Source organism: Haliaeetus leucocephalus, unplaced genomic scaffold, assembly GCF_000737465.1.
Source record: "Haliaeetus leucocephalus isolate CR32 unplaced genomic scaffold, Haliaeetus_leucocephalus-4.0 Scaffold450, whole genome shotgun sequence".
Lineage (NCBI taxonomy): Eukaryota > Metazoa > Chordata > Aves > Accipitriformes > Accipitridae > Haliaeetus > Haliaeetus leucocephalus.
Window position 1 is genome coordinate 3,310,216 of NW_010972886.1, and position 26,975 is coordinate 3,337,190.

Below are 26,975 nucleotides of genomic sequence, written 5' to 3' on the forward strand. Positions count from 1 at the left end.
GGGCGGCCTGCCCCGTTGGGCCTCCACCCCGGCCGACCTGGCTTTGCAGCCTTTCCGCCATCCCTGTGGGAGATAGGCCCGCGGAGCTGGCCGTGCGGCACTGGTTACAGGAATATAAAATCTCCCCGTTATCCTCGCGGGTGTGACTCTTAAGGAGGGAAGCGGTGCTGGGGTGAAAGGATGCTTCCCGGTTTTGGATCAGCCTTTACGCTCGTTGCAGGAACTTCCCCTCGGGCATGACTGCGGTTCCAGTGCTTGTGCCTTAAATGCTATGCTCCTGCTTGCCTCCCTGTGCCTTAACTGTCCTGTTTAGAAATGCCTGCAAAAGCCGGCGAGGGGCTGGGGTGGGTTTTATACGCCTTGCTGAAAGGGGCTGTTACATTCCCGGTGTTGATCATAATGAATACAACCTTTGCGGGATTTTGTCCTTTATTTCTCATTTGCTTTGTAAACCCCATACTTTTCGCCTTTAATTTTCATATGTAAATCAGATTCTTGTTTTGTGTGTCATGGTGATCTTTTACCGAGTCAGTACAGCTTGTCACTTGTTTGTCTATGAGATCAAAGTTTTACCTTAACAGTAGCAGTTAAATTTTACTACAGAAGGACCCGGGGACATGCAGAACAAAGGAGTTCTTGACACTGCAAGTAGTCACTGCTTGAGTAATGGTTGGTTTATTATAAATAAATAAAAGCATCCCTTAGAATAGTTGTTCTCAGTGTGGGAAGGATTGATTAGAGAGCGTGGGGTTCCAGGAAAATGCTGTCTAGCTGTTGTCTTTCTCCTCTCCGATAACCTCATTGCTTTAGACAAAAGTGGGGAAAATAAGAAGGGGTAAAGGCTCTGGCTACGAGGTGCACTCCAAGCATGCAGCTTCTTGTGGGAGGGAGGGTAGGAATTGCTTCCTCCCACTCGTCCCTTTTGATATTGAGTGACAGGCTGTGCTGAATGGCAGGAAGAGGTTTAATGTGTTACATAGATCGGTACTTGGGGTGTGACTGCCTCTCTCCTGAGCACTGGGTGCATGGCTTGAGAAAGGCTTTAGTGGGCCTGGCTGTGTGGAGCAATTCCCCAGGTGAAGGTTGCCGCTGAGGGAATCTTTTCTTGAGGGGAAGGGGGAACGAGGGGCGAGCATGTGCCGTGGGGAAGGGTCTGTTGCCATTGGGGATGCAGAAAACTTGGAGTGGTGGTAGGAATTTAGAAAGGGTCAGCAGGGAGCTGTTGTTTGGAACTAGGCTGCAGGTATTTGGATGGATTAGATTCGGGCTGGTTGTCAAGGAGAGATTGTGGTGTAGGGATTTGAAGAATGCCAGAGAACATTTGGGGTTTGTTTACAAGTAGTGGAGATGGGTGAAGGAAACTACTGAAGAAAGTAAGCCTTTGAGTTACAACTGTATTCAGTTTATCTTATCTGTGTGAGAGTTTCTCCCAAAGGTATTCTGAAAAAGTGCATCGCTGTCTTGTTCATTGTGCTGGCACTGGCCTCCATGCAGCCTTGTGGTAAATGGGATCTGGGAGGTGATGCGGCTGAAAAGTCAGCTTTGTCTTTTCGTCCGGAGTAGTTTTCTTCTGGATCAGTTCACTGCTCCACCTCACCAAGCACCTATATGAATATTGGTCTTGGAACAAATGAGAGAGGGAAGATAGCCTTTTCTGCGGCAGCCTGCTTATAGTTTATTGCAAAGAGATTGTGGAAGCCGCTGTGTAAGGGCATATGAAAACACAGTGTTTAAAACACAAAAAAATAACAAGAACAGCTATCCAAAACAATGTTTATCCAAAAACATGCTAATTCCTTTTTGTGTATTGACAAAATTCTTAGAACGAGTCACTTTGATGTCTGTGTTTTTAGTTAGAGGAGAAACATGCTTTTGTTTGCCAATAGTTTTACATAAAAGAACTGCTACCAATCATATGATGGTTTTGCAGAGCTGATTTTACTGTTACTAGGATGCTGTTTTTTGAATTAATTTGCAAATATTTTATATTGTTGTCTTTATAGAAATGAATGAATTAGGAAAAGGGCCTTTGTATGTTTTACTGTTGCAGCTGACTTTTCATGTTGTAATTCTTACATGGGTCTGTTTTGTTTTTGTAATTGTGTGGATATTATGAAGATGATGTTATACAGCAAAATATAAAATAGGGGGAAGATACGCTTCCCAGCTCTTAATTTTACATTCCAGGATAGTTTGGGCAAATTTGCGATGGCATTTTAGTATTTGGAGGATTCTAGTCATTGACGATCTGAGTAGTATGGGTTGACAGTCACTAATGAAATGCATTCTATTCTTATTTGTGATGTGCTGCTGTTAAGTTTGTGGGCATTTAAAAAAGAGGGAGTGGAAGGTAAAGGGTGGATAAGAAAGCATGACAAATGTACAAGCACTGAATAGATGCACTGCTGTCTCAATAAGACTGACTTTCAGTATGTGTATTATGAGAGAATATTACAAATTTTGTGGGATTTCTTGAAGACTGTCCTATCCCCTTTTGTTTTGTCTGATTGTATAATCCTGATTTCTTTTGAAGCCTAAATCTCTGAATGAAAATGCATTTTGACTTCAGCTTGTGAATGACTTTAACAAGATTTTGACTTAAATCTTCCTGACAGCTTTAAAGTAATGCTTAAGCAAGAGAAATGTAGACTACTAAATAACTATAACTGAAGGATAGCTAAAATAATGAAGCTAAGAGGAAGCAGTATTTTGCTAGTGTAAGTGGGTATAACTGTCCTAAAATGTCTTCAAAAATTTCCACGTGGTGTAAAACTTTTAAAATGGCTTAACAGATAACGTTGCATCTGCAGCCTGTGTACCCTGAGAAAACTTTAACATCAGTGGTATAGTAAAGACTCTTAAAAATAATGTTTACCAGGAATTGGAAACAGTTTTCTTTGTCCTTCATTTTTATTTTAAACAGCGAATGCTAACAGTGACATTTACTTCCTCATTATTGTGTTGCTTGTATTGGGATGAGCCTGATTCTGTTGTGTATCTTGTTTTTGCTTGATGGTCACGCTTGCTGGCCAAGGCTGATTTAAGACACCCAAAGATCCTGCTGTTATGTTGTTAAGAAACTTTTCTTGACTCCCTCTTTGGCCGTGAATGTGATATAGTATCTGACAGGTAGTGGACTAACTGTTTTTTAAAAACCTCTAGGTTTCTGTGTTAAGGTTTGGTTGTTTGGGGATGGTTTGGGTTTTTTTGTTGGGGGGTGTGTGTGTTGTTTTTAAAATTTTTTTTTTTTTTAAAGCTGCTTGCAAGTTCTGTTAAAAACCTTAAATTTGAAGTTTGTTGCTGCTGATGGATTTGCCAAGCTGGTTTCAGGGAAGCTTTTAAGATTGCAGTGCTGCCAAAAGCAGCAGTCCTGTCTGGCTGCTACTACTGCAGCTTCCCTGTTTTGGCCCAAATGTTTGTGGGGCTGTGTCATGAACCATATAGGAAAATAATTTGTATTGAAACTGATCCTGGTGGTCCATACATTTTTCTGATCTAATTCACTGTGTGGTTGCAGAAATACTTGTGCTAGCATAAGGGAGAAGATCATCAGGAATGTGAGGAAACAAAGGAGAGGAGAGATAGGACTGTTTCTTTAAACTAGCAGTGCCAGCTTATTCTGGTTTAAAGTACTGTGGAGCTACAGCAGCTTCCTTTGTAATATCCAGATTTTCTAACACAGGAGTGAAATGGTTGAGAGCCAGGCATCTCCTTTTGCATATTTAGGGCGGAAAGCAAGGGAAAAAGAAGCTTGAGTTGCAAAAAGCATGTGCATTACAGCCCTGGTGTTTCAGGCATAGACCATGTTCCTAGCAGTCACAGTCCTCTCTTAAAAATGCTCCGTGTTAGTGATGACATCTCGTGTCACATCTTAATACGCACCTTTGGCAGACTCTGCGTCTTTTCTGAGACTAGTCCAGAGATGAGCTTCCTGCACTGAAGTGAGAGGGGCAACTAGTCTTTTGATTTAGTGATTGATGATGTTGTGTAGCAACATATGATGCTTAGCACCTCTTTTTCATTGCCCTTTACCACTCGTGCCCGTACTTGACATGGTGTAGCTACTACAGACTGACAATGAGCATGAGTCTGCAGGAGGAGGCTGTCGGTGATTTTATTTGATACTGTGAAACAATGTTTTGTAGTTGTGATGCTTTCAGAGGAATATGTACTTTTTCTGTGAAAGTGTGAAGCTTGTAGAAGCTTACTGTTTTAAAGGAGCTGTTTTCCTACATATTTCTATATCTACCACTATTATTTTCTAAATTAGCTTTAATAGAGGTTATTTTAGGTTTTTGTATATTGTGAGAATATTTACACAGACAAACCTTTATTCAAAAAAGCAGGGATGTAGTCTTTTCACTTTTGTTCCCAAGTATGAATGTTGTTTGGAAAACAGGGTTTGTGTGTCAAGCTTTTACCTATTATAATGAAATGGAAACAAAAGCTGCAAATAGTTGAGTTTTGTTTAATTCAATATTTAAGGTTTTCTATTCAAAACTCTTTTTCTTTTAAAATGTTATATCCATATCCTTCTTAAAAAAAAAAAAATAGGGAGAAGGGCAGCAAATATATTTCATCTGCCAGGGTTGGACGTGGTATTTCCAATGGCTGTTTTTTAAAAAAAAAAAAAAAAATTGTGGCTACTTCTCACCTTTGCCAGTTGTTAAGAAAAGATTCCTAGAACTGTATGGAAATGACTGCCAGAGTTTGAGCTATAGTAATTTAAGGTCCTGCCTTCTGCCTAGAGGTTTTAAAGGTGAAGTAACTATCTTGTTCTATATTCCCGGGATTCAAAGACTTGTCTAAATTAGGATTTTGGATTTCAGCTAACACCAACAGACTGTTTTTAAAAGTCAGAAGTAGAAGTGATTTAAATATTGATTTAAAATCTCGGACTAAACTTCAACCATTTAGCTGCAGTTTGTATTACTTTTTCTGTACTTGACTTCTGAATGCCTTAATTAACCTTTGCTAGCTAATACCATCTCGCCTTTTGTCTAGACAAGATCTGAAATGGTCCGATACACTACTGTGCTCCTTCAGAGACTCATGCTTGCTGATGATGAGAAGTAAAAACTTAATCTTATTAAAGCATATATTTTGTAGAAATTGGAAATATCTTGGTCACTACTAGTGAATGGTAAGTGGACTTTTGAAAGCAGTGTTTATGGACACAAGTGCTACATTTCTTCTTTTAGATGAAGAAAACATTGAAAACATCCGTGAACAAGTGTGAAAGTGTTATTTAGGAGCAGTGGATGTCTTATGGCTTTGGCTTTAATGAATAAATGGTTGAGATGCAGAATTTCTGGGAGATCCGTGCCGTCTGTATTGAATTGGGACAAAATTCCGAGTTACTTGAGTGGAATTGGAAAGTTTGCTTAATGTTGAATCAGACTATGAATGTACACATAGTTGTAAGGCTTTGAGGTAATTAAAAGCTCAGGCCAGTGAAAAGTTCGTACATTTGAGAATGGTTTCATTATTGCAGTTATGCTTTGTTTCTGTATACCTGTAAAAAAGCTTATTTTTGAAGATGATGGTTATTTAGGTAAACTCATATACGTATGCATTTTAAACAATAAGGTATAACAGAGTAATGCTTGTATAAATGTTGCAGAAGAAACCTAAATGTAAAGCTTTTACTGTTGTCTGAAGTCCTCATCCCAATTTTTTTTTTTTTTTTTTTAAAGATAGCTCCAGTTAAGTGCAACACTGTATGTTAGAGTTTGAACTGGGCTAACAATTTGCCACTGTCCTTTTTGCCCCCTTCTCCTGGCTGCATGCTGTTCTTTCCCCCATAATCCAGCTCTGGCACTTGTTTGGCCCTTCATTAAGCCAGTTTGATAACCTAGCCATATGAAAATGATTTCTAGGTATCAAGAGCCTGCTCACTGAAGGACCCAAAAGGTGTTAGGGCTGTTGTGAAGGTGAGGATAATGTGTTACACAGCCTTGTAAGCAAGGCTGAAGGAGTGATCGTGTATGGAAGGGGAGTAGGATTTGCCCCTCGACAGTGGCTAGCTCTTGAGCTGCTCCAGTCTTAACATGCTGCTTCACTGAGTCCAAGAGTAAATTTGCCATTTCTTATGTGTTGTCTTTTCATGATAAACAGATTAATGTTTGAACCAATTTAAGCAAAAGGTATTACCTGCACTTTAGTAAAAGGTCATGTCTTTTGACAGTCTCTTTTTCTGTTCTGTATAGGGATCAGTATTGCTGAAAGCACAAATAGAGGGTTTTGAAATAATTTCTTCATTGGCACCAACTAACAGTTTGAGGTAAGATTAACTTAATTCTATTTTTAAATGTTCTGATTGAACCCAACCATTTAAGAGGAGAATTGATTTTGTTTTCCTAAAATTTATGCTTGCAATAAGACACTACAATATATAGAACTTTCTGAAATTAATCTATCTCTTGTAAAAGTCAACTATCATACAGTATATACGTACTTGTCATACATAGAATGCAAATGTATAAATGTTATTGTTGAATACAGGGAAAATCAAATTTCCTTTAAGGCTGAGATTGGGTTGTATTATAAACTTATGTGCATCTGAAGTTTGGTCTGAAAACTACTTGTAATAGCAAAAAAACCTCTGGGTGTTTTTTTTTTCTATCACTGTTGGAAAATGGGTATGCTTCATCTCTTACAACAGTTTAAAACCTCTAAATTTATGTTGCCTGTGAGTAAATGAGCATAAGAGTTTATAAGCCATTTTCTGTGAGTTTAATTGAACACAATGAATTAGAAGCCATCTTCTGAGTATAGGTTATGCAAATTTGCTTTTTAATGGAAGGAGCCACTAAAAGACAGCATTCGACATATTCTTCTTCTCAAAGGTAAATAATTTTTTTCTTAGTTAAATGGAAAGCTAGTTTAGGTTAAAATTAATTTTTTGCTGGGTTAGTTTCAGATGAGGTTACATTTCTTTGGGGCCATGCAAAGTCTTGTGCTGCTGTGGTGGGGAAAGTCATATGGGGCAGGAGGGACCAGTTGATAGGGGAAAGGTTGGTCTGCTTCTTTCTTTTGGGTTCTCTTATATGTGTCAAATCTCTGAAATTCTGTTAACTTTACATTAAGCTCTAACGCTGTTTATTTGTCTTTACATAATTGAAATATCACCCAGGTAACAAGAGAGATTATATAAAGTACCTTGTGACAGAAAGTGCTTGTTGTGTTGAGCTTGTATTTTCAATACAATAATTCTAGGCTTTTGTGTGTGTTTGCAATACAAAAGCTAAATGTTTGGGTTTTCTATTTTTGTTTTAATTGTTATTAAACAATGAGGATCATGGGTATTGAGCATACAAAGACCAGAAAATGTGTAGTTACTTGTTCACAGTTTATATTCAGGTTGTCTAATGTGACCTTTTTTTTTTTTTTTTTAAGCTGGGCAATTTCAAAAGAAAATGGTAATGGGTCAAAGTTTTTTATTAATTAAATTGGGGATTTTTAGCCACTGATCTGAAAAGAAAAGGTGTGTATTTTTTTTATGGCTAGCACTAATTAATTCTCAATATTTATTATGACTGTACATAAGAAGAAATGCTGGTTTATTATGAATTTATTTTCTTTTAGGACTCATTGCTTTATAATAAATTGTAATTTTCATAGCTTAGTTTGAGCTGAAAAATGTTGAATTCTGTTACAAGCCATATTATTTAACTAGTTAAGTTGGCCATGCATTTTACATGTAGTTTAAAAAGCAAAGTTAACTTAAAAAGGTGCAGGGTGGGCATATTGACTGGTGGAAAATCGGATCAGAGTGATTAGCTTTAGTACATGTGGTTAAGAGAAATAATACCCCTGGCTCAAACCAGCAACTGCTGGACAGAGTACTTGAGGGCTTTTTCTTTGCTTATGTAAAAGGTACATTGTAGGGGACTGTAAAGTCCTTCCAGAGAAGGATTAGTGCATTGGAAATGCAAGGAAATTATAAACCACACAAAGAGCAAGAATTTTGTTTCAAATATATTAAAATGTGTAATTGTCCATTCTTAACGTTATTTCTTGCCTTAATTTGCAGAAACTTTTTTGTTGTTGTTGTTGCTTCCTCTCTCCTTCTACAGGATCAGTTTGCAATTAAACCTGGAAAACCTTTTACTGTTATACTTTATCTTTTCAGACAAACTGTGTGCACTGTAGCTATGTTAAAGTCTTTAAAATGTGGTTGAGCTTTTAATTTACTAATAAATGTACTCATATTGTCTTCAAAGTTCTTTGGTTTAGGAAATACTATACCTCTTTCTAATATTCTCATTTTAGCATATAAAAATTTTGTTCATCTATATGATTTACGTGGTCTCTAAATAGTTGCTTCCCTTTTTTTTTTTTTTTCCCCCCCCTCCCTTCACTGCTTTTCCTTTTGGGAAGGAGTATATCTACTGGGAAAAATGGGTCGATCTAACTCTAGATCACATTCTTCAAGATCAAAGTCCAGATCTCAGTCCAGCTCTAGGTCAAGATCCAGATCACATTCTAGAAAAAAGAGATACAGGTAAATTGATGTCTTACTGCATGAAAAGTTGGTTTAGTATATGAGCTTTTTGTCTGGAAATTATTTTTCACTTGCATGATGCTGTGGCAAAAGTGAGCTTGGGGTCTTACTTCATTTTAGGCTGTAGGTAAATTCTGCTTTGAATGTAATTTCTGTTACTTCAGTTGTCTAATACTTGGCTGTTTTTTCTCTTCCTGCATCTCAAGATAATTTCAGAATGCTAATGGTTCTTCATGATTTGTGGCTTGTTTGATTCTCCCCTCCCCCTTCACATAATGTTTTCTTTGTCCAGTCTCTTTCCCTGTGATTTGTTCTGTATTTCTCATGCCGCTTTTCAGATCTGGAGTAACTTAAGGCTTCAGCAGATAAGCTTTGCTGTATCTTGTCTTCTCAGTTGCCTCCAGCCTTTGCCTCATCTTTCTTACTAGTGGACATTACCATCTCCCATAAAAGAAATGGCTGAATTGAATGTTTACTGCCTCATCAGCTGCTGTCCACAGGCTGGCTTATTAAACTGGGGGTCATGTAACTTCATGTTCGAGGCTGTGAACCATGGTGGCTGAGGAAATGAGTGCCATGCTCCAGAATGGTGATAATCTCTAATGGCAGGGCAGGCCACTGAGGCTGGTAATGTCTTAATCATGTGATGCTGAAGTCTAAGTTTCACAGTCCTTAAGAGTGTAGGCATGTTTATTATAATCTTTTGAGACAGAAATAATAGATAGATTGTAGAAGTTACTTTAAGACTGTTAGTCTGCTTCCTTTACCATTCTGACTGCATTTGAGAAATCTAGCATTTAGTGGCAAGGCACTTTGTTGTTGTTGTTTTTATTCTCCATTTGTCAAATGTTGATGTTTGCTTTTTAATTTTAGTTCTAGGTCTCGGTCAAGGACATACTCACGATCTCGCAGCAGGGATCGTGTTTATTCTAGAGATTATCGCAGAGATTACAGAAATAATAGAGGAATGAGACGTCCCTATGGTTACAGAGGAAGAGGTAGAGGGTATTATCAAGGAGGAGGTGGTAGATACCATCGTGGAGGTTATAGGCCTGTCTGGAACCGAAGACACTCCCGAAGCCCTAGGCGTGGCCGGTCACGTTCCAGAAGTCCAAAACGAAGGTCTGTGTCTTCCCAGAGGTCCCGGAGCAGATCTCGTCGATCTTACAGATCTTCCAGGTCCCCGAGGTCCTCTTCATCTCGTTCTTCATCCCCATACAGCAAATCACCTGTCTCTTCCAAAAGACGTGCGTCTCTGGAAAAGCAGGCAAAGAAAACTGAAGGGGCTCCTTTGCAAGATAGCCCCTTGAAAAATAAATCACAAGATGAACAGAAAGATACATTTGAACATGACCCATCAGAGTCTCTTGACGATTTTAACAAATCATCAGCAGCTTCTGGCGACATTTGGCCTGGCCTTTCAGCGTATGATAACAGTCCAAGGTCACCCCATAGTCCTTCTATTGCCACCCCACCTAGTCAGAGTTCATCTTGCTCTGATGCCCCTTTGCTTAGCACAGCCCACTCAGCAAAGGACACACCTCAACATTCCCATTCCATTCAGCATAGTCCTGAGAGGTCTGGCTCTGGTTCTCTTGGAAATGGTTCTAGCCGTTATAGTCCTTCTCAGAATAGCCCATTGCATCATATCCCTTCGAGGAGAAGCCCTGCAAAGACAATCCCATCACAGAGTGCTCCCCGTGAGGAGGCTCGAGTGCGGTCATTTTATCCTGAGGGTGGTGAACAGGAAACTGCGAAAGGTGGAAAGTTTATGAAAAGGTAAGAATTAAATTACAAACGTAATGTTGCCTCTTAAAATGCTGTCTGTTATAGAGTTTTGACAAGATCATCACTCTGCCTTGAAAAACACAATGTGGAATAAATATTACTAATTTTAGTCTGGTTGGAGTTGAGCTTGAAACATATGCCTCTTCCTCCTAAGATGCTTCAAGTTCTTGGCCATTGGCTAGTGGAGATAGGGACATGTATTGTTGAGGAAAAATTGGTTTGTGCTTTTCCTTTACAGTGTATTTTCTTATACTCCATTTACTGTTAAGAAAAATCTTAGCTGGAATAGTGCATCAGACTTGCTTGTTTGATAGGGAATTCTGTTCAAGTATTTTAAAATCTTAATGCTTCATGTAGTTTGAAATGCAAATCTTCTGGAAGTCTAAAAATGCAGATGTTGCACAATGATTTCTTTGTTAACATGAACAGCATCGATTGCTAATTGTGTGGTGTAGTATCGCAACTCTGATGCCTTGACTTTCATTACTTATGAAAGAGGGTAGGTCTTGGTATTCTTGGAACATAATTCTAGTGATGTGAAGGATGACATATTTAAAGTTCAATGTATATTTTCCAATTAACGTAAAATTCTTCAATGTGCTCTTAAAATGTTTGATATAGTAGTAATTTTTAAAGGTTGTAAAAATCTGACATTAGACTGTTCCTTTCTAAAGTGACTTGTACTTCAGTGGATTTCACAAAATGAATTATAGAGGAAAGTTGTGACTATGCTATATAGGCTTGATTGAAGGCTTTTAAATGAATTTGTCCAGTCAGTGATTTATTATGTAAACATACACTGCTTAGAAGATCAAAAATACAACTTCCCCTGTGGTAGATGTATTGGAGTTGGTGAATGTGTTACAACCTATGTGAAAATAGTGCATAGATAAGGCAGTGGCTGAAATAATTAATTGGTAAGTGTGTTTCTGTGTTTAGGAGAGTTGCCTTCTAAAGGTTCCCTGCTTGTACACAACATAGTGAATGCATTAAGCCTGTGTCGGATTTTGGAATTCTCTTAGAAATGTGCAGAATCTTGAATATCATTCACTTTTTTTCTATGGTACTCCTTTAAATTTTCCACTAAAAGAAGGACAAAAATGAATTGCAGTCTGAATTATGAAATTTCTTGTGAATTTGATGGAAAAAAATAACTGGTGTAAGAGAATGTGAAACTGGGTACTGATTAAGAAAGAAAACAAACCACTAGCTTTTTTATAAACTCAAGCAGAGAGTTTTTAGGTGTTCTACAGAAAGGCATTATATTCTTCAGATGCCTCCAGTAGTACATAAATGACAGTGGGTACAGTGTTAATGGTGTGTGAAGTGTTGCATGCTGAAGTTAAATTGCTCAGAGGAATGTATTTTCTTCTTTTTGGTGTGGGATTGACACAAAAGAGGAATGCAAGTGAACTGGAATGAATGCACTCCAGAGTTACCAGTCTCTTCTTTGCTATCCACAGGTACACAGATGAAGAGTCTAGAGTATACCTGCTTGATAGGGGTAATACCAGGGAGAAGGAGGCCCAGAAGGAGAGAGGATCAGAAAAAGGGAGGACAGAGGGAGAAAGGGAATGGGAGGAACAGGAAACTTTAGATTTTTTCGTTGATAAAGAGACTGGGAAAGAAAAGTTTAATGACTCTGAAGGGGAGGACACAGAGGAGACAGAGGATTACAGACAGTTCAGAAAGTCTGTCCTGGCAGATCAGGGTAAAAATTTTCCTACTGCATCTCACCGGAATGCTGAGGAGGAAGGAGCCAAATACAAATCTAAAATATCAATCAAGGGCAATAGAGAGAGCGATGGATTTAGAGATGAGAAAAGTTATAAGCTTAAAGAGACTGGCTATGTAGTGGAAAGGCCTAGTGCAACAAAAGATAAGCACAAGGAAGAAGACAAGAGTTCTGAGAGACTAATGATGAAGAAAGAAACTCAGTCACCTGAGCAGGTAAAGTCTGAAAAGCTCAAAGAACTCTTTGATTACAGTCCCCCTCTACACAAGAATCTGGATGCGAGAGAAAAATCCACCTTCAGAGAGGAGAGCCCACTTAGGATCAAAATGATAGCCAGTGACTCCCATCGTCCTGAAGTTAAACTCAAAATGGCACCGGTACCTCTTGATGATTCCAATAGGTAAATTATTCCACTTTACAGTGTGGTTCTCCACCTGCCTGCAGTGTCATTCCTCTTTATTTAAACTAGTGGTTTCTTTTTGTGTGTCTCTTTTGTTGTTGATGCATTTTAGACCTGCTTCCTTGACTAAAGACAGGCTGCTTGCTAGCACACTTGTCCATTCCGTCAAGAAGGAGCAAGAGTTCCGATCCATCTTTGATCACATTAAGTTGCCACAGGCCAGCAAAAGCACGTCAGAGTCATTTATTCAGCACATTGTGTCGTTGGTTCATCATGTCAAAGGTATGTATTCAGTTTATTGTACTGAATATACGTCTGACAATTTCATTTCAGCCTGTTTGCTGTCTCTAGTACAGGAAGGTTTCAGCCCTCTTTCAGTGTTGTTTTAGTCAGACTTTCTTCCTTTTGAGGTACACATAAAAATAATTAGAAGGATAATAGCTACAGAAGCTAGTATAAAAAAACCCAAGCAGTGTAGAGCATCATAGCAGTTATACTATGTTTCTGGATAAATTTTTGAGCAAAGCTAGCATATAAAGTTTGAATTTTTGCAGTGTAGTTTTAAACATACTACATTGGTCAATCTTTTCTTACTTAGTTTTCTTTTAATGGCTCTTAGCATACAATTTTATATTAAGTGGTGCAATGTGGGTTGACAGGTGTCTTTTGCACTGTAAATAAATACAATGGCATTCCTTTTGGAGCACCCTAGAGCTCATTTCCAGGTCCTTACTAGAAGGCGTTTTTGTCTCAAAATAAGGTTGAAGAAAAATTGTGCTCTAGATTATACTAAAATAAACTGTGATATTTCGTTTTATTCCTATTTGACAGTATTGCAGTACTGGAGCCAGGAATTTCACTTATAGGAACTTGGCAGTCGCTAAATAAACCTCCATTAAAGGAATTATACACCAATTATTTTCTTATTTAACAGTAGTAGCTGTTGCTTATTATAAACATGCAAAAAACCCCAACCAAACAAGAATAACAAAAAAACCCACCAAAAAACCTACCAAAACCCAAACCCAGACCATCAAAGTAGATATATTTCATTTAGGTCACATATCCTGTCAAAGTTTTCTGATGGAAAAATAGATAATTCCTTAAAATCCAGTGAGGATATCTGGAGAATTCTTTAAAATGCTTTATTTCTGTAGCATTTACTTTATTTCACTGGGCTGTTGTCTTGTTCTTGTGTTTAATGTACTGAGATAATATGGAAGAATTTGCTGGTGAAAATAATTTTGACGTATCATCATACAAAGGGGGAATGTGGAAATGCTTAATTAGGTGACCAGTTTCAGCATATCTACCTGTAAGCATTGTTTTTTTTAAGATGCTTTAGCTTCTAGAATTGCAAAGATTTGTGCGTTAGAAATACGTGCTAAGGTTCTGTTAAAAGTCTCATTTTGTTGGCAAAATTCACATTACTAAGGTGAAATGATTTCCTGCATTTTGAATTACTTATAAAGGAGGAACTAATAGTCAGCAATAATAGATTATGATAATGTATTAGATTTTGAAAAATTCTTATTGGGACAGCTGCATAGAGTATAATGATTTGTTGTGAAAGCATCTATTTTATTGATATGTAAAGAGCTTTAAGGCTCAGTCCAGTGAGAGCCTCTGTAAGTTTTTGCTTATGTGGTACATATGTAGGCTGTAGGTGAAATAATATTCCTGAAACTCTCACATGTCGATCACAGAATAGACTTTTTCTGTAAACTTTGTATGTTAAACAAATAACTGTTAAATGTAACAGCTTAACAGCCTATCTGGTCAAGTTATTAGAATATGTACAGTTATGGTTGTTTTTGAAAGCAGAACCTCTCTTTAAGTTTGAAATTTACTGTAGTCTGTAATCCGATTTTAGTAACTCTTTTGACAAATTGCAGTTATGTTCATTATTGGTGTGATGCGACCAGTCTGAACAGCTCTTTATTAATGTAGAGCTGAAAATGCCCAGTGATGTTTTCTTTTTCATTGTAACTAGGTCCTGGAATGTGTTTTGAAATGGCAAAATCCATGTTACAAAAGTAAAATAGCTGTTGAAAGATACAGATGCCAAACAGGCAAAGTTGAACCTTCTGTCTTCCTGGCAAAAATGGCATAAAAACAGAGTTGCTAGCTCAAATTCCTGTGTTTGATGGAATTATGATTGAGGCACTACCCTTGTAGTGGCCGTTTCAAGTTTTAATGGTTGGTTATGAGACAAATACTGGATGCCGGGCGGTAAGTTGATACAGATGTATGTTGACCTGTTAAGCAGATAGCTTGCTTCATATGTAACATTTCATAGCTCATGACTTTATGTATTTCTATATTACATTTAAACACATTTGTTGAGCTGGTTTAAAAACTGAGTTTTGCTGTTGCTAATTTAACTGTCTCTGAAGGAAAGAGAAAATTTGTCAGAGAAGTTGTCAAGTTTGCCAAGATGCCAGATGCTTAAATGAATTTATTTACATATAGGTGTGTTAATTGTCTTGGATCGTTTATCATCACAACCTCAAATCAAGAAATTGTACTCCTTTAAGAAATGACTTGTTAGGTCATTCATGTAGTTATTGAAGCATACACTTAAGTGTTTTCACTGAATTAACTCTTACTTTAAGTTAAAGATGAGATGAATAGTAAAATGTACTTATTGCAAGTATTCATGACTCAAAGTAACTTCATTTTCTCTTATGGGCAAAGTATAAAATAACTGTTAAGAAATTGCTCCCTTCTCTTTCATTAGAGGAAAAGGTCATTGAAATGAGCAAGTCTAATCAGTAAATGATGCTTGAATTAGATGTAATACAGTCATGGCATAGTTATAAGTAGACTTGCAGTGATGCTGTGCACTGTTACTTTGTTTTGGTTACAGAATGTGTAAAAATAGGGAAAACACCACATTTGCTTGTCCTGATAGATTTATTGAAAATACTATGTTTTTTGCCTGCTACTTGCCTTTCTGTCAGGAGTAAAATACCTGTCAGTTGAATTAAACTAATGAAACAGTGTTTTTTCTATTGTAACCAACAGAGCAATACTTCAAGTCAGCTGGAATGACCCTAAATGAGAGGTTCACTGCATATCAAAAAGCTACTGAAGAACACTGCACCCGGCAAAAGAGCCCAGAAATACATAGGTACATGTTAACTGCATATGTAGATGCTTTGTGTTTCAAATAATGTCTGTTACTATTTCTTTTGAGAACCAAAAATATTTTTCGTAATCTATATGGAGCAGTTTACAAAGAAATTGACAAATACAAAACACCAAAAAACCCCACCAAAACCCCCTTCTGTAAAAACTCATCTGAGCCCAGTCTGGCTTCATCTGTGGTGTTGTAGAAGATGTCTTCTCTACCTCTGTATCTCATTTGGGATATATTTACTTTTCTCACATGCAGTGCTCAAATATTGAGGGGCATATGTCTTGAAGATGAAAAGAAGCCCTGTACATGCATCTTTATTCTTCAGTATGAAATGTTCCATCTCATACTACTTTAGTTTTTGTTTGTGTTAATTTACAGCAGTCTTTTTTTTTTTTTTGAAAAATCTGAGAGCCTGAAAGGTAAGAAGGTAGGCATGCAGATGTAGTTTCTGATCATGTGCTATTTATGATGCAGTGTACTATATTTGTGTTGCATGTGAGGATATATTATCTCCATATTCAGTATCCAACTTCACAAGTTTTCTTAACTCTTCAGTATTTTTGACTTTACAGCAAACTACCACAGTGTTGATGATTTCTTTGGGGGGTGGATTTTCAGCTGGCTACATATACTGATCTTTTGAAATAACTCATTAGACATATTTTGTATCTTCAAAGCTGTACTTAAAATGTGAAAAACCAAACTGTCTATTTTCTGTATTTGTGTTTCTAGCATACTTCACACAAAACAGAACCAAGGTTTTTAATTTTCACTCTGCTTCTGTATTCTGGTGGGGCTTTATATGTAAAAAATTCTGTTCTACTGCGAAAATGCCTTGTTTCTCAGTTTTCTGTTGAAAAGAAATGTCTGAGGCCATTGACAGTCACATACATGTATGGCAAGACACTGCTTTTATTTTACATTTAGGAGGATTGACATCTCTCCAAGTACCCTGAGGAAGCATACCCGTTTAGCAGGTGAAGAGAGAGTCTTTAAAGAAGAAAGTCAAAAAGTAGGTTCTAAGTAAATGTCCTGTCTGTATTTCCGAACTTAATTTAATGTGTTTCCCTTTAAATCTAAACTTCAACTTTGTGTTTGTATATGAAAATACAAAAAAAAAAATTTTATTTATTGTATCTGGAGTACTTGCATTTAGAACATGTTGTAACATGTTAACAAGCCAGTTTATGTTGCATGATTTTGCTGTATTGATAACGTCGCATATAAGGTCAAGTCTTCTCCCACCCTTCCTTTCTTCTTGGACAGTTCTTGACCAATTTTGTGGCACTAAGCTGCCCAAGGACAAAGAATACAAAGAATAGAAGGAGGGTGGGGGAAGTACCGAGGTGGTCAGTGAGTAGTATGGTTGAATTGCAAAGGTGCTTGTGCTCTGTTAAAAACAATTTGCCAGAAGAAATGAATATGTAAACATCCTCCCAAACCATGTATTATGGTCTGTCTGTATCAAAAAGTAGATATCCCATTGGCTTGATGGGAATGCTTGTTTGAAACTGAAATTCTTAGCTGTTCTTCTTTTAGATCTAGCCATTGCATGTAAAGGGCGTTCACTTAATGTCAATTTGTGTGCTGAAGACTGTTGAAAAAATAGGTAAATTCTATCTTGCTTTTTTGAAAATTGATGCACAGCTTACCTTTCCATTCAGATTCTCTTCTGGATATTTTATTTCAAAATTTTGTTCCAAAATATATATTTGTTTACAGGGAGATAAAAAATTGAGGTGTGATTCTGCTGATCTTCGGCATGACATTGACCGACGTAGAAAAGAGCGAAGTAAAGAAAGAGGAGACTCAAAGGGTTCCAGGGAATCCAGTGGGTCAAGAAAGCATGAGAAAACTCCAAAAGATTACAAGGATTACAAATCTTACAAAGATGACAGGTAAATATTTGAAGTCCCTATATAGGTTTTTAGCTTCTAATTAGTCTTTTGTAATTGTAAGCTTAATTGCTTTCAATTTTCAATGTATAATGGAACGTTTAAATTTAAACAATTAAAATTATTTGTTTTACAGCAAATATGTATTATCTGTCTTTTACACGGCTTATGGTGGATGAGGACAAAAACTTTGGAATAGCAAGCTAACACTGAAAAAAAAAATGACAAATTAATCTGTCCTATTATCCAGGCTACATCAGGAGGTTGGACTTCAATGCAGTACATTTCTATAAACAGTTTGTGTAAGAACTTTGGTTCGTTATGCTTGATTCCGCACTTTTTCAACTCATAACACCCAGAGTATGAGAACCTTACTGATACTTAGGTTTTAACATGGGTGAAAAGGGGAATTTTTATTTTTGTCTAAAGCCAGTGGGCTGTTTTTAAGAAAAAAAAAATTAGCATATCTCAGTGGATACTGTGTAGCAGTGGTAAGAGTTACTTCAGGTATGACTTTCCTTTGAATAGAATATTAAAATCTTGTAAATTGGGCCAAGTTAGTACCACTATGGGGTTACTAAAAGTCTTGCTGTAGCAGTTTTTTTTCCCTGCTTTGTACTGGATATACAATGAATTTTTACTTACACTTCCTGTTTCCCATTTACTTTCTGACTTTGGTATCCACATTATCTTCCACTGGCTAATTCCATACAGCCATCTACATAGGGAAGCCCACACGGTATCTTCTCAACAGTGTGCAAACTGATCTATGTAAAGTTACTGCAAAACTTTGCCTTGAGGGTTTTCTTCCCTTAAATTTTTGTTTTTCTGCCTCGGAAGAAAGGCAGATCTTAAAAGTAACAAAATCTGTTCATGGCATCAAAACCTAGAAAAACTGTATTTGCAGTTTGCAGACTGCTGCTTTCCAACTCACTAGCAATAATATACATTTAGTGCATTTAAATGTGTAAGAGGAGGCTGGAAAGTGGAACTATACTTCACCTTAACATCTGAAATATGTAACATGTATGTGACTTTATCATCAGAAGGGGGATAGTTTTTCATAAAATATAAAGAGACCCCTTTTAGTATAGCATGTTACAGACTGTCTCGTACTTTTAAAATAGCACACAGTGTATGTTTTTATTTTTCAGTAAACAAAAAAGAGATCAAGACCGTGCTCGGTCCTCCCCATCTTCATCCCCATCATCTTCCTCATCCAGTTCTCGAGAAGAAAAGGATTGCAAGAAAGAAAGAGATGAAGAGTTCAAAACCCACCATGAACAGAAAGAATACTCTGGTTTTGCAGGAGTCAACAGGCCAAGAGGCACCTTTGTAAGTTGCTGTCTTATACTATTCCCCCAAATTATGAACACTTCACCAATAGTAATAGTATAACAAATAAAATGAGGAAGTGTTGCAGTGATTAATGTTAGCCTAGACTTCTTTCATAGCAGTGATTATTGCATTTTTATGTGATGTACCAAACCTGAAAAGTTGGGGTTTTTTTTCCCCAGCACTGCCCAATAGCAGCTAATTGGTGCGTAAAAATGCATTAGCATACCACTAGAGACCCTAGTGGAAGGGTAGGAAAATAATTTCTTGCTTATTCCTTGCTCTTTTATAATTATGTTGTTTACTAACAGGATCTGAATGAAAATTTACCTTTCTGTAGAGATTAAATGTTGTGATCTGTTACCTCTCAACTCCTTGCAGTTTCTGTTTTTCCCTGTCATTTTCAGTTTGGTTTTGCCCTCCTTTCTAATGCCTGCAACTTGTTAAATAGAGAATGGTGCATAACTAAAAAATACACCTCAACCTTGAAACAGCTCTGTTGAGGAGAGGAGATGGTATACTTGTTATTTTTCAGTGTTTCTTTGGCCTGAACTAGCCACAGTGAGCATGAAAGCTCATTAATTTAGCTCTGGAATATGTTTCAGCATTGTGATTTGGAAAGTGACACATTGACCACTATAGCCCTCAGAAAAATTTTAAAGTTAAAAATTCCATGTTAATATAATTACTGATACTTAAATGGGAAATGTAGAAGCATTAGGAAAGACTAGGAATCAATAAAGGAGGCCTTGAAAAGAGAAGGAACACTTTAAACAAACAAACTCCCCTCCCCCCCCCGCCCCCAACCAAACCATAACAAAAAAAAAACCCAAACAAAGCACAAAAAAAAGGCAAGTTCTGTGTTTCGGTGGGGAAAGAACTGTCAAATAGACTTACGTAATGGGTAGGAGTAATTTCATACTTCCACAATAATTCCTTCATGTAGCCTGTAATTAAGATAACCTGTAAAGAACACTAAAAGACATTGTTTGGTATAAGTGCACATTAAATTGTTTTGTAGTAGTGTAAAAAGTTTGGAACTAGACACAAGGGTGCCTGAAATATATGTAGGGTGTGCAATACTCGAGTTAACGGTTGAATCTTCCATCTGAAGAACTGTTGCTACTTAGAAAATTCAAAGTCCAAAACTTCTAACACTAAAAATGCATCACTTCCTCCTTTCTTGTTTTTTTTAAATGTAATTATACTAAGGAACACTCATGTGGCATAAATGTATAAATCCTTGGGTGGCGTAGGCATCAAATATGACAGTATCAGCACAATTTCTAGCTGTATAAGGTAGTGGCACTGAGTTAAACAAAAGTAGAGCTTAAAACACCCTCTCATCTCAAAGAGAATCAATTGAAGAAAACTTATAATTGATGGAAGCCTTACTGCTTTATAAAACCAGATTGTACATATCATGAAAGAGGTGCTACTTTAGATGAAATTTAAGTAGATGTGAATTGGAAATGTAATAGACTTCTACTAATTTAACTACTGGTGACTGTGCAGTAATAACTGGTTAATGTTCCCTAATGACATACATGGTCACACACAGGCTTACTGAACAAACTGTGTCTGAACAGGAGAATTTAAATAGACCAACCTGTTGACTCATATCTTCTCTTCAAGGATACAGCTTGGATAGTATTGAAACATAGGGGCTGGCTAGTGTAGGAACGTCTGTGTAATTCAGGCTAATAGTGGCTGCATTCCAGTAAATACTGCTCTGCTTTTGGAGTAAATAAAATGTTTCGGTTTTGAATCCTCCCCAGAGCAGGAATAGGGGATAGGATAAGGGAGACTTTAATGAAATTGACAGCTTGGCTTACATGTTAAATCAACAATGATTCTTCACTAACACTTGCTGATAGACTATAATACTTAGTTCTAGGCTTTTAGTACATAAACATCATGAATAGTTTTGAAGTAGGAGCACAGAAATAAGGATAAATAGAATGTTTTAATGACACTGTCATTAGTATCCAGCTCCTAAAGAATTCTGTGTGTAACAGTTCTGTTTAAAAGCAGTTTTCTCTTTCTATAGAAAGTGTACTCTTGTCTTTTTTGTGATGGTCTTTGCGGTAAGCAAGCCCATAAAGATAATACTGTAGTGGATTTCATCTGCTGTATTTCTTTGCCTGAAAGATGATGTGGTGGTGGGGTAGTGTTAATACAGTGCTGAGGAAAGCTCGAGATATTTTTCTTAAAGAGAATCTGATCATAGGACCTAATATCAGGAAATGCAGTTCTCTCTTTTTTTTTTTGGTTGGTTTTTTTTTTTTCCTGTCATAATTTTGTTGCTACATCCTTTTGGCCCCCTCACTGTGATACTGCTTTTTGTGCCCTATATTTGTGAAGGTTTCAAAGCTATTGGAAATAAAGCATGTGGAATTTCCTCTCTTGTACAGTTTTTTTCAGGTGATAGTCTGTCACTTTCCAAGTGATTCTCTAAGCTTTTTTTTCATTTGCCTACAGTGTATTGGACAGGCCTTATGAGCCTTTTACAGACTGTTTTTTAGTATGTTTGATTTCAGAGTAGTTTTAAAACTGTCCGGCATAAACTCTGCATTAGCAGTGTTAGAACTTTGTGGAACTAAGTATGCATAATAATCCTCTTTGAAGTTAGTTAATTATATCTTTTTTTGGTCTATGTTTATGGAACATAGTTATTTTTAACAAAGGGAATTAATTTTCAGTCATGGTTTTTGTACAGATGCTCTGAAGACCCAGTTCTGTATTTTTAACTAGGCTGTTTATGGGAATGGTGTTCTGTAGTAACTGCAGGTTTTAGCAGTCTATCTTCCCAACCTGACCTTTCTTCTCTGCTTGAATGGAGGGTATAAACTCCTGTTTAATGTTTTCTACAAGCTGAAAATCTAGATGCTGAGGGAACTGTATGTATTACTACTTAGTGTATTCTAGGTTAAGTATTTTCTTTATTGCTGTGAGACTTTTTAGCCTAACATTTTAAAATCCTGTTAATTCATTTTAAAGACTATTTAAGACACTACTTTTCACTTCAAGCATTGTTACTCTGTACAATATATATTTTTCATTTTTCAGAGTAAAGAGTTTACTCATTTGAAATTTAATTTGGCCTAAAGTACATTTCTGAATTGCAGTTGAAACTGTTTGAGTAACACAAAGTGGACATACTTATTTGAAAACTGCATTGTTTGTATGTATTCTAGAATCACTTTCTTGTAACTGATAGGACTGACACCATAAATGACCTTTCTTTTCCCCCCTGATAGTTTTCTTCTTTCAGTCTAGTTTTTCTGTTTGTTTTTTGTCTATGAACAGCTTCAGAAGCTTCTGCTGACCTTTTGTCGCAACACACTGGTTTACCAGCAAAGGAAATTTCTTTGGTGGTTGTGGGTGAATTTATGCCAAGAACTCAAATGTGTTTCAATTAAGTTTATCATTATTTCAAAGTGAATGCTTGACTATATTAAGGTAATATGTGAATGTGAAAATGGTTTTACACTTGCAGATACTGTAATTAAGCACAGAAACAGCATTTTCAGTAATAGAGAACTTGAACTCTTCTTTGTGGTTTTATGTAAATGGATTAAATGACATCTTGGTTAATCAGTTTCGAATTAGGGGCAGAGGAAGAGCCAGAGGAGTCTTTGCTGGAACAAATACTGGTCCCAGCAACTCAAATACTACTTTTCAGAAGAGACCGAAGGAAGAGGAGTGGGATCCTGAATATACCCCAAAAAGCAAGAAATACTTCTTGGTGGGTGTGGAGAACTCGATATCTTATGCATGCTTTTGTTTTTTCAAACTTTCTACAAGCGTAGAAGTAGCATGCATGTACAGACAAGGACTTCAGTTGTGTAACCATGAGAATACCGGGGTGGGTTTAGTGCCCGGTTCTGCTTCTCTTGCATCTGTCCGCATCAGGCTGGCAATAACTGTGGCCTGATGGGGAATTAATCTCCAAAACTTGCATCAGTGCATGGGGAAGAAGGCAGACTCAGACTAAAATTATTAAAAACAAATTTTAAACCAAAAAGACTTGTGCTGTTTTTTCCTGAATTTATGTCTGTCTGGCATTTGAGCTTTGTCTTAGATTTGTCTGGAAGTCTGCAAAAGTGGAAGATCAGGAAAAGCTGACAGTATTTGTGGATGTATGTAGGCTGACTGTTATTAGCAGTCCTGCTGTTCTTAGTTGAATTGTGTGATAGTCATAAGAAAATCACCTTAGTTTTGATGCCTTTTCCCCATCTGGATTATGAAAGGAGGACTGTTGATGTAACCACCCAGTAAGTAGTGTAGTCTACTGAATACGTAGCCTCTGTTCCAGTTGATTTCCTTAACAATGCTAACTTCTAAGGATATTGTTTCACCACTGAAAAATGTTAAGTAGTGAAGATTAGAGCTTCTTCTATAGCATTATAGTTTGTCACAAATATGCTAACAGGTAATCCAAGAAATAATGCAGCCACGATTTGGATGTTTGTACAAGGAGCTCTCCTCCATCTCCCCACGCATACATAAACTTTTCTGATCAATAAACATAGAAAGACATGTGATAATATATTCATTAAGAAATGCTATGATAGCTAGAACAAATAATTGTAGCTATTAAACTTTTTTCTTATCTCTAAAAACCCCATTTTTTAATTAAAAAAAAGCCACCCTTTAACTGTTCCTATAATATATAATTAATAAACTGCTTTATATACGTGTGGTATGTGTTTAATAGTTCAAATTTCTTTCCAAATCACAAGTAAAAAAAGCAGATATTGAAGCAAGTGTACCTCACTCTTCTAAAGATAAACTTTTTTATATTAAATAATTGTCTGTAGTGTTCATGCAGTGCACAGAATGATTGCCAGAAGACTATGTTAAGCTATATTTTGTAGCAAGATAGCAAATTTTAAGCTTATTAACCAGAGAAACTCAGCTGCTGTTAATGTCAGATTTAAACAGTTTAAACTACATTTGCCCTGCATTGCACAGGTGAAGCAAGGTGTCTGAAAACTGCCTTCAATTACCTTTCCTTAATAAGTATAAAGAACTTTATGTCTGTATTAAAGTAAAAAATAAAAAAAAAATTTAGCACATTCCTAGAGCTTCTTCCTTTAAAATCACAGATTTTTTTTTTCTCAAAACTAGCGAGTAATTCTTTCTTCTGACTAAAGATAAGTGACAGATAACAGATTTGCTACTCAGAAACATTTGAGTAGACCCACAGCTAAGGGGGGCTCTTAAAACAATTTTATTGTTGTGGTTTTATAGCATCGTGAATTGTAAGGATATATTTCATAAATTTATTTCTATAAATTATGATCTGAACTGTTAAAAAGTTATCTTAATTTTTTTTTTCCTATGTATAGTATAAATTTGATATAGAGTACTGACATTAAATGGGTATATTTAAGAGGTGTCCTAACCTTATTCTTTGTCTGGTATTATTGTAGCATGATGACAGAGACGATGGTGTGGATTATTGGGCCAAAAGAGGAAGAGGCCGTGGTACTTTCCAGCGTGGCAGAGGGCGTTTTAACTTCAAAAAGTCAGGTAGCAGTCCGAAGTGGACACATGACAAATACCAAGGGGATGGGATTGTGGAAGATGAAGAAGAAACGATTGAGAATAATGAAGACAAGGACAGACGCAAAGAGGAAAAGGTAAGCAGTTTAGTGAATCGCAGATTAGACAGTTCATCTTGCAGTATCTTAAGTAATTGTGTGGGTGTGTGGGTGGATCACTTTAAAAGGTTTCGGAGTTTGGTTATTAACAGTTTACAAGAAGACTTTTCTTTCTTTCCACAGGAATAACCCTGGAAGAAAGTTGTAGCTGAAAGAGCAGCTCTTGCACCACCCACACAACATTTTTAATATGTTTTTTTTTGTTGTCAAATGAATGTAAGCATTTTACTTAAATTTTACTGTTGGAAAGTAGTTTAGAGGGATTGTTTTTGTTTTAAGCCTTTAGAAAAAAATCTTGATATAGTAAACTATGTTAATGATCGTACAGGTAGAAAGTAAAATATTTGTAACAACTTTTAAGAAATTTTACTGTTTGTTATATGCAGTGTAATTCTGCTTTGTCCAAATATATGGTCAAGTACAACTCTAAAAGTTTTGATTCTCCCCTATGTCTGTGTTTTATTCTGAAGTAAACTTACAGCTCTGCACACCTGAAATCTTGGAGCAGCATTTTTTATAAACTGATTATTTCTGTGTTGCCTTTTTATAAGAATTGTATTTAAGGATAGTTATCCAGTCATAGTGTAAGTACAAATGAGTTGTGCAAAATGCTGATTATACATTAGTTCACGAGAATCACATTTACATAATGTGTCAGTGATAAACCTGGATTCTTACTCCACCCTGCTAGAGACTGCTGCAAGAATTTTATCTTCGAGAGTGAAACTGTCACTCTTTTTTTAGTAGCCTAAGAAATACATATGTATATAAATACTAAGCTGAGTTTGAAGTGTATTATTTCCCTTCTGGAATGTGAGTTTTAGAAACCTATTTCAAGTCACTGCTGCTAGAAGCTTTTAAACAGATCTGAAAACTGGAATTCCCTCCCCCATCTCTGTAGTTAGGGCAGAACTACCTACAACTAGCTTAATTCCTGTAGCTTGAGTCTAGAACAGACCAGTCATGTATTATGGATACCTAGTGATTTGCTTTGTTATTAAAAGATGCTTCTTTTGTCAAGGGTAACTTAGTGTAATTTTTAAGTTTTTATAAACCTAGGGTTTAAACTCATTGCAGGAAAAGTGTGCTGGCCATAAAGTATGAAGTACAAGTGGCATTTTCAGGGCCACTAGCATTTATAGTTTCAGATTTCTGTTGATAGCTTAACCGTCAACAGAACACTTCATTTAAGAAATTGGTGGCAGTATAAATCTAGCTGCTTCTTTATCAATTTTTATTGCAGTTTGTTAAAACTGCCTCTTTGATTTCTTTATGTGGACTTGCCTCTCCAGGTATGTAATCTGACAAGAGTCTTTGCATCTTCTATCACATTTGCAGCCTTAAGTGAAATGGGGGACACACACAAACGACACCCGACAAAACCATGACAAAAATCCCTGAAAAAGTAAAGCAAGATATGCTAAAACCTGAATCAGTAAAGATACTTCAGATATACTAAATGTTTCTATAAAATCTGAATTCCATTGCAGTGCCCTGGAAGCACCTTTCTTTAATGTTCCACTTTATAGAATGTGTAAATCTGAGGTTAGAACTCAATGGTAAAAAATAACTTAGCAAAAGGTGTGAGAAATGAGTCTTACTTTCTTTGCCACCGATTTCTAAATAGTTGTGCTTCTAGTATTTTTCTAGCCAAAGTGCAGATACAATTGTTTGGGGTTTTATTTAAACAAAACCAACAAACCCACAAACTTAGTTTAGTGGTAGGTATGCTTTTAACCTATGGAACGTTAAGGATGATGGTAATATACTTGAATTAACAGAACAAAGACATTCTGATACAACAAGACTACTTAGGTTTTCTTTCTCAACCAACTATAGATACAGTAAATCTTAATGTTATATGGAGTTAAAAGTGTAGTTGTTCTTAGTTTGCCCCTTGGAATGGCATACTGCCTTTAAAAAAATGGGAGGAGGGGGAAGAAGCTTTGGTGGAGGTGTTTGTATTAAATACATATATGATGTAATGCTCTCTTACTGGCTTTACTGTTAGGGAGTAGTTAACCATCTGCCCTATACAAATTAAAGACCAGAAGGTAGAAAAACGTAGTACTGTCACTAATCCTAACTGTAGTTGAGGAAACTGTATTTCAGATTGTACTGTTTGCCAGCATCTGTGTAGAAAGGGGAATAGGAATAATACTTGCCCTCCAGTAGTAGCTACTAAAGGGTCATTCCTGCTTTAAGTTTTAGGAAGTTCAGGTAAACTATACTGTTGTTGCAAGATCTGCTTTTACATGCATAGTGCATCTTTTAATAGCTGTTTGAAATGTAAAACTGATTATTCCTTGGACTTCTAGCAAAGCTCACACAGACTTTGTGTATACGTAATCAGAATAAGCAAGAAAAGAAACAAAACAAACTTGGCAGCAGTGTCAGTCTGTCCTAATGAAGTGAAATTTAACATCAGTCTGAAACTAATGAATAGGACCAAGATATACTTGAACTGTCATAACCTTAGAACAGATAACCTGTATCATCTAGGTC

The 26,975-nt window shown here is 36.6% G+C and overlaps 1 protein-coding gene across 6 annotated transcripts in view; it reads left to right on the plus strand.

The window, feature by feature from the left end:
• BCLAF1 (BCL2-associated transcription factor 1) overlaps positions 1-25,094 on the plus strand; it is a 25,807-nt gene extending 713 nt beyond the window's left edge. Inside the window, exons 1-13 of one of the 6 annotated variants that reach the window (XM_010574642.1) lie at positions 4,627-5,143; positions 6,210-6,283; positions 8,383-8,506; positions 9,380-10,285; positions 11,758-12,429; positions 12,542-12,711; positions 15,457-15,562; positions 16,499-16,583; positions 17,294-17,469; positions 18,621-18,801; positions 22,403-22,549; positions 24,240-24,449; positions 24,594-24,902. In XM_010574642.1, the coding sequence (XP_010572944.1) occupies positions 8,403-8,506; positions 9,380-10,285; positions 11,758-12,429; positions 12,542-12,711; positions 15,457-15,562; positions 16,499-16,583; positions 17,294-17,469; positions 18,621-18,801; positions 22,403-22,549; positions 24,240-24,449; positions 24,594-24,599 (2,763 nt within the window). In that variant the 5' untranslated portion in view covers positions 4,627-5,143; positions 6,210-6,283; positions 8,383-8,402 and the 3' untranslated portion in view covers positions 24,600-24,902. Of the gene's footprint in view, positions 1-4,626; positions 5,144-6,209; positions 6,284-8,382; positions 8,507-9,379; positions 10,286-11,757; positions 12,430-12,541; positions 12,712-15,456; positions 15,563-16,498; positions 16,584-17,293; positions 17,470-17,602; positions 17,925-18,620; positions 18,802-22,402; positions 22,550-24,239; positions 24,450-24,593 lie in introns of those variants that run through there. The other 5 variants (XM_010574646.1, XM_010574643.1, XM_010574644.1 and 2 more) reach the window with 5 other exon arrangements.
• Positions 25,095-26,975: the final 1,881 nt, after the last annotated feature.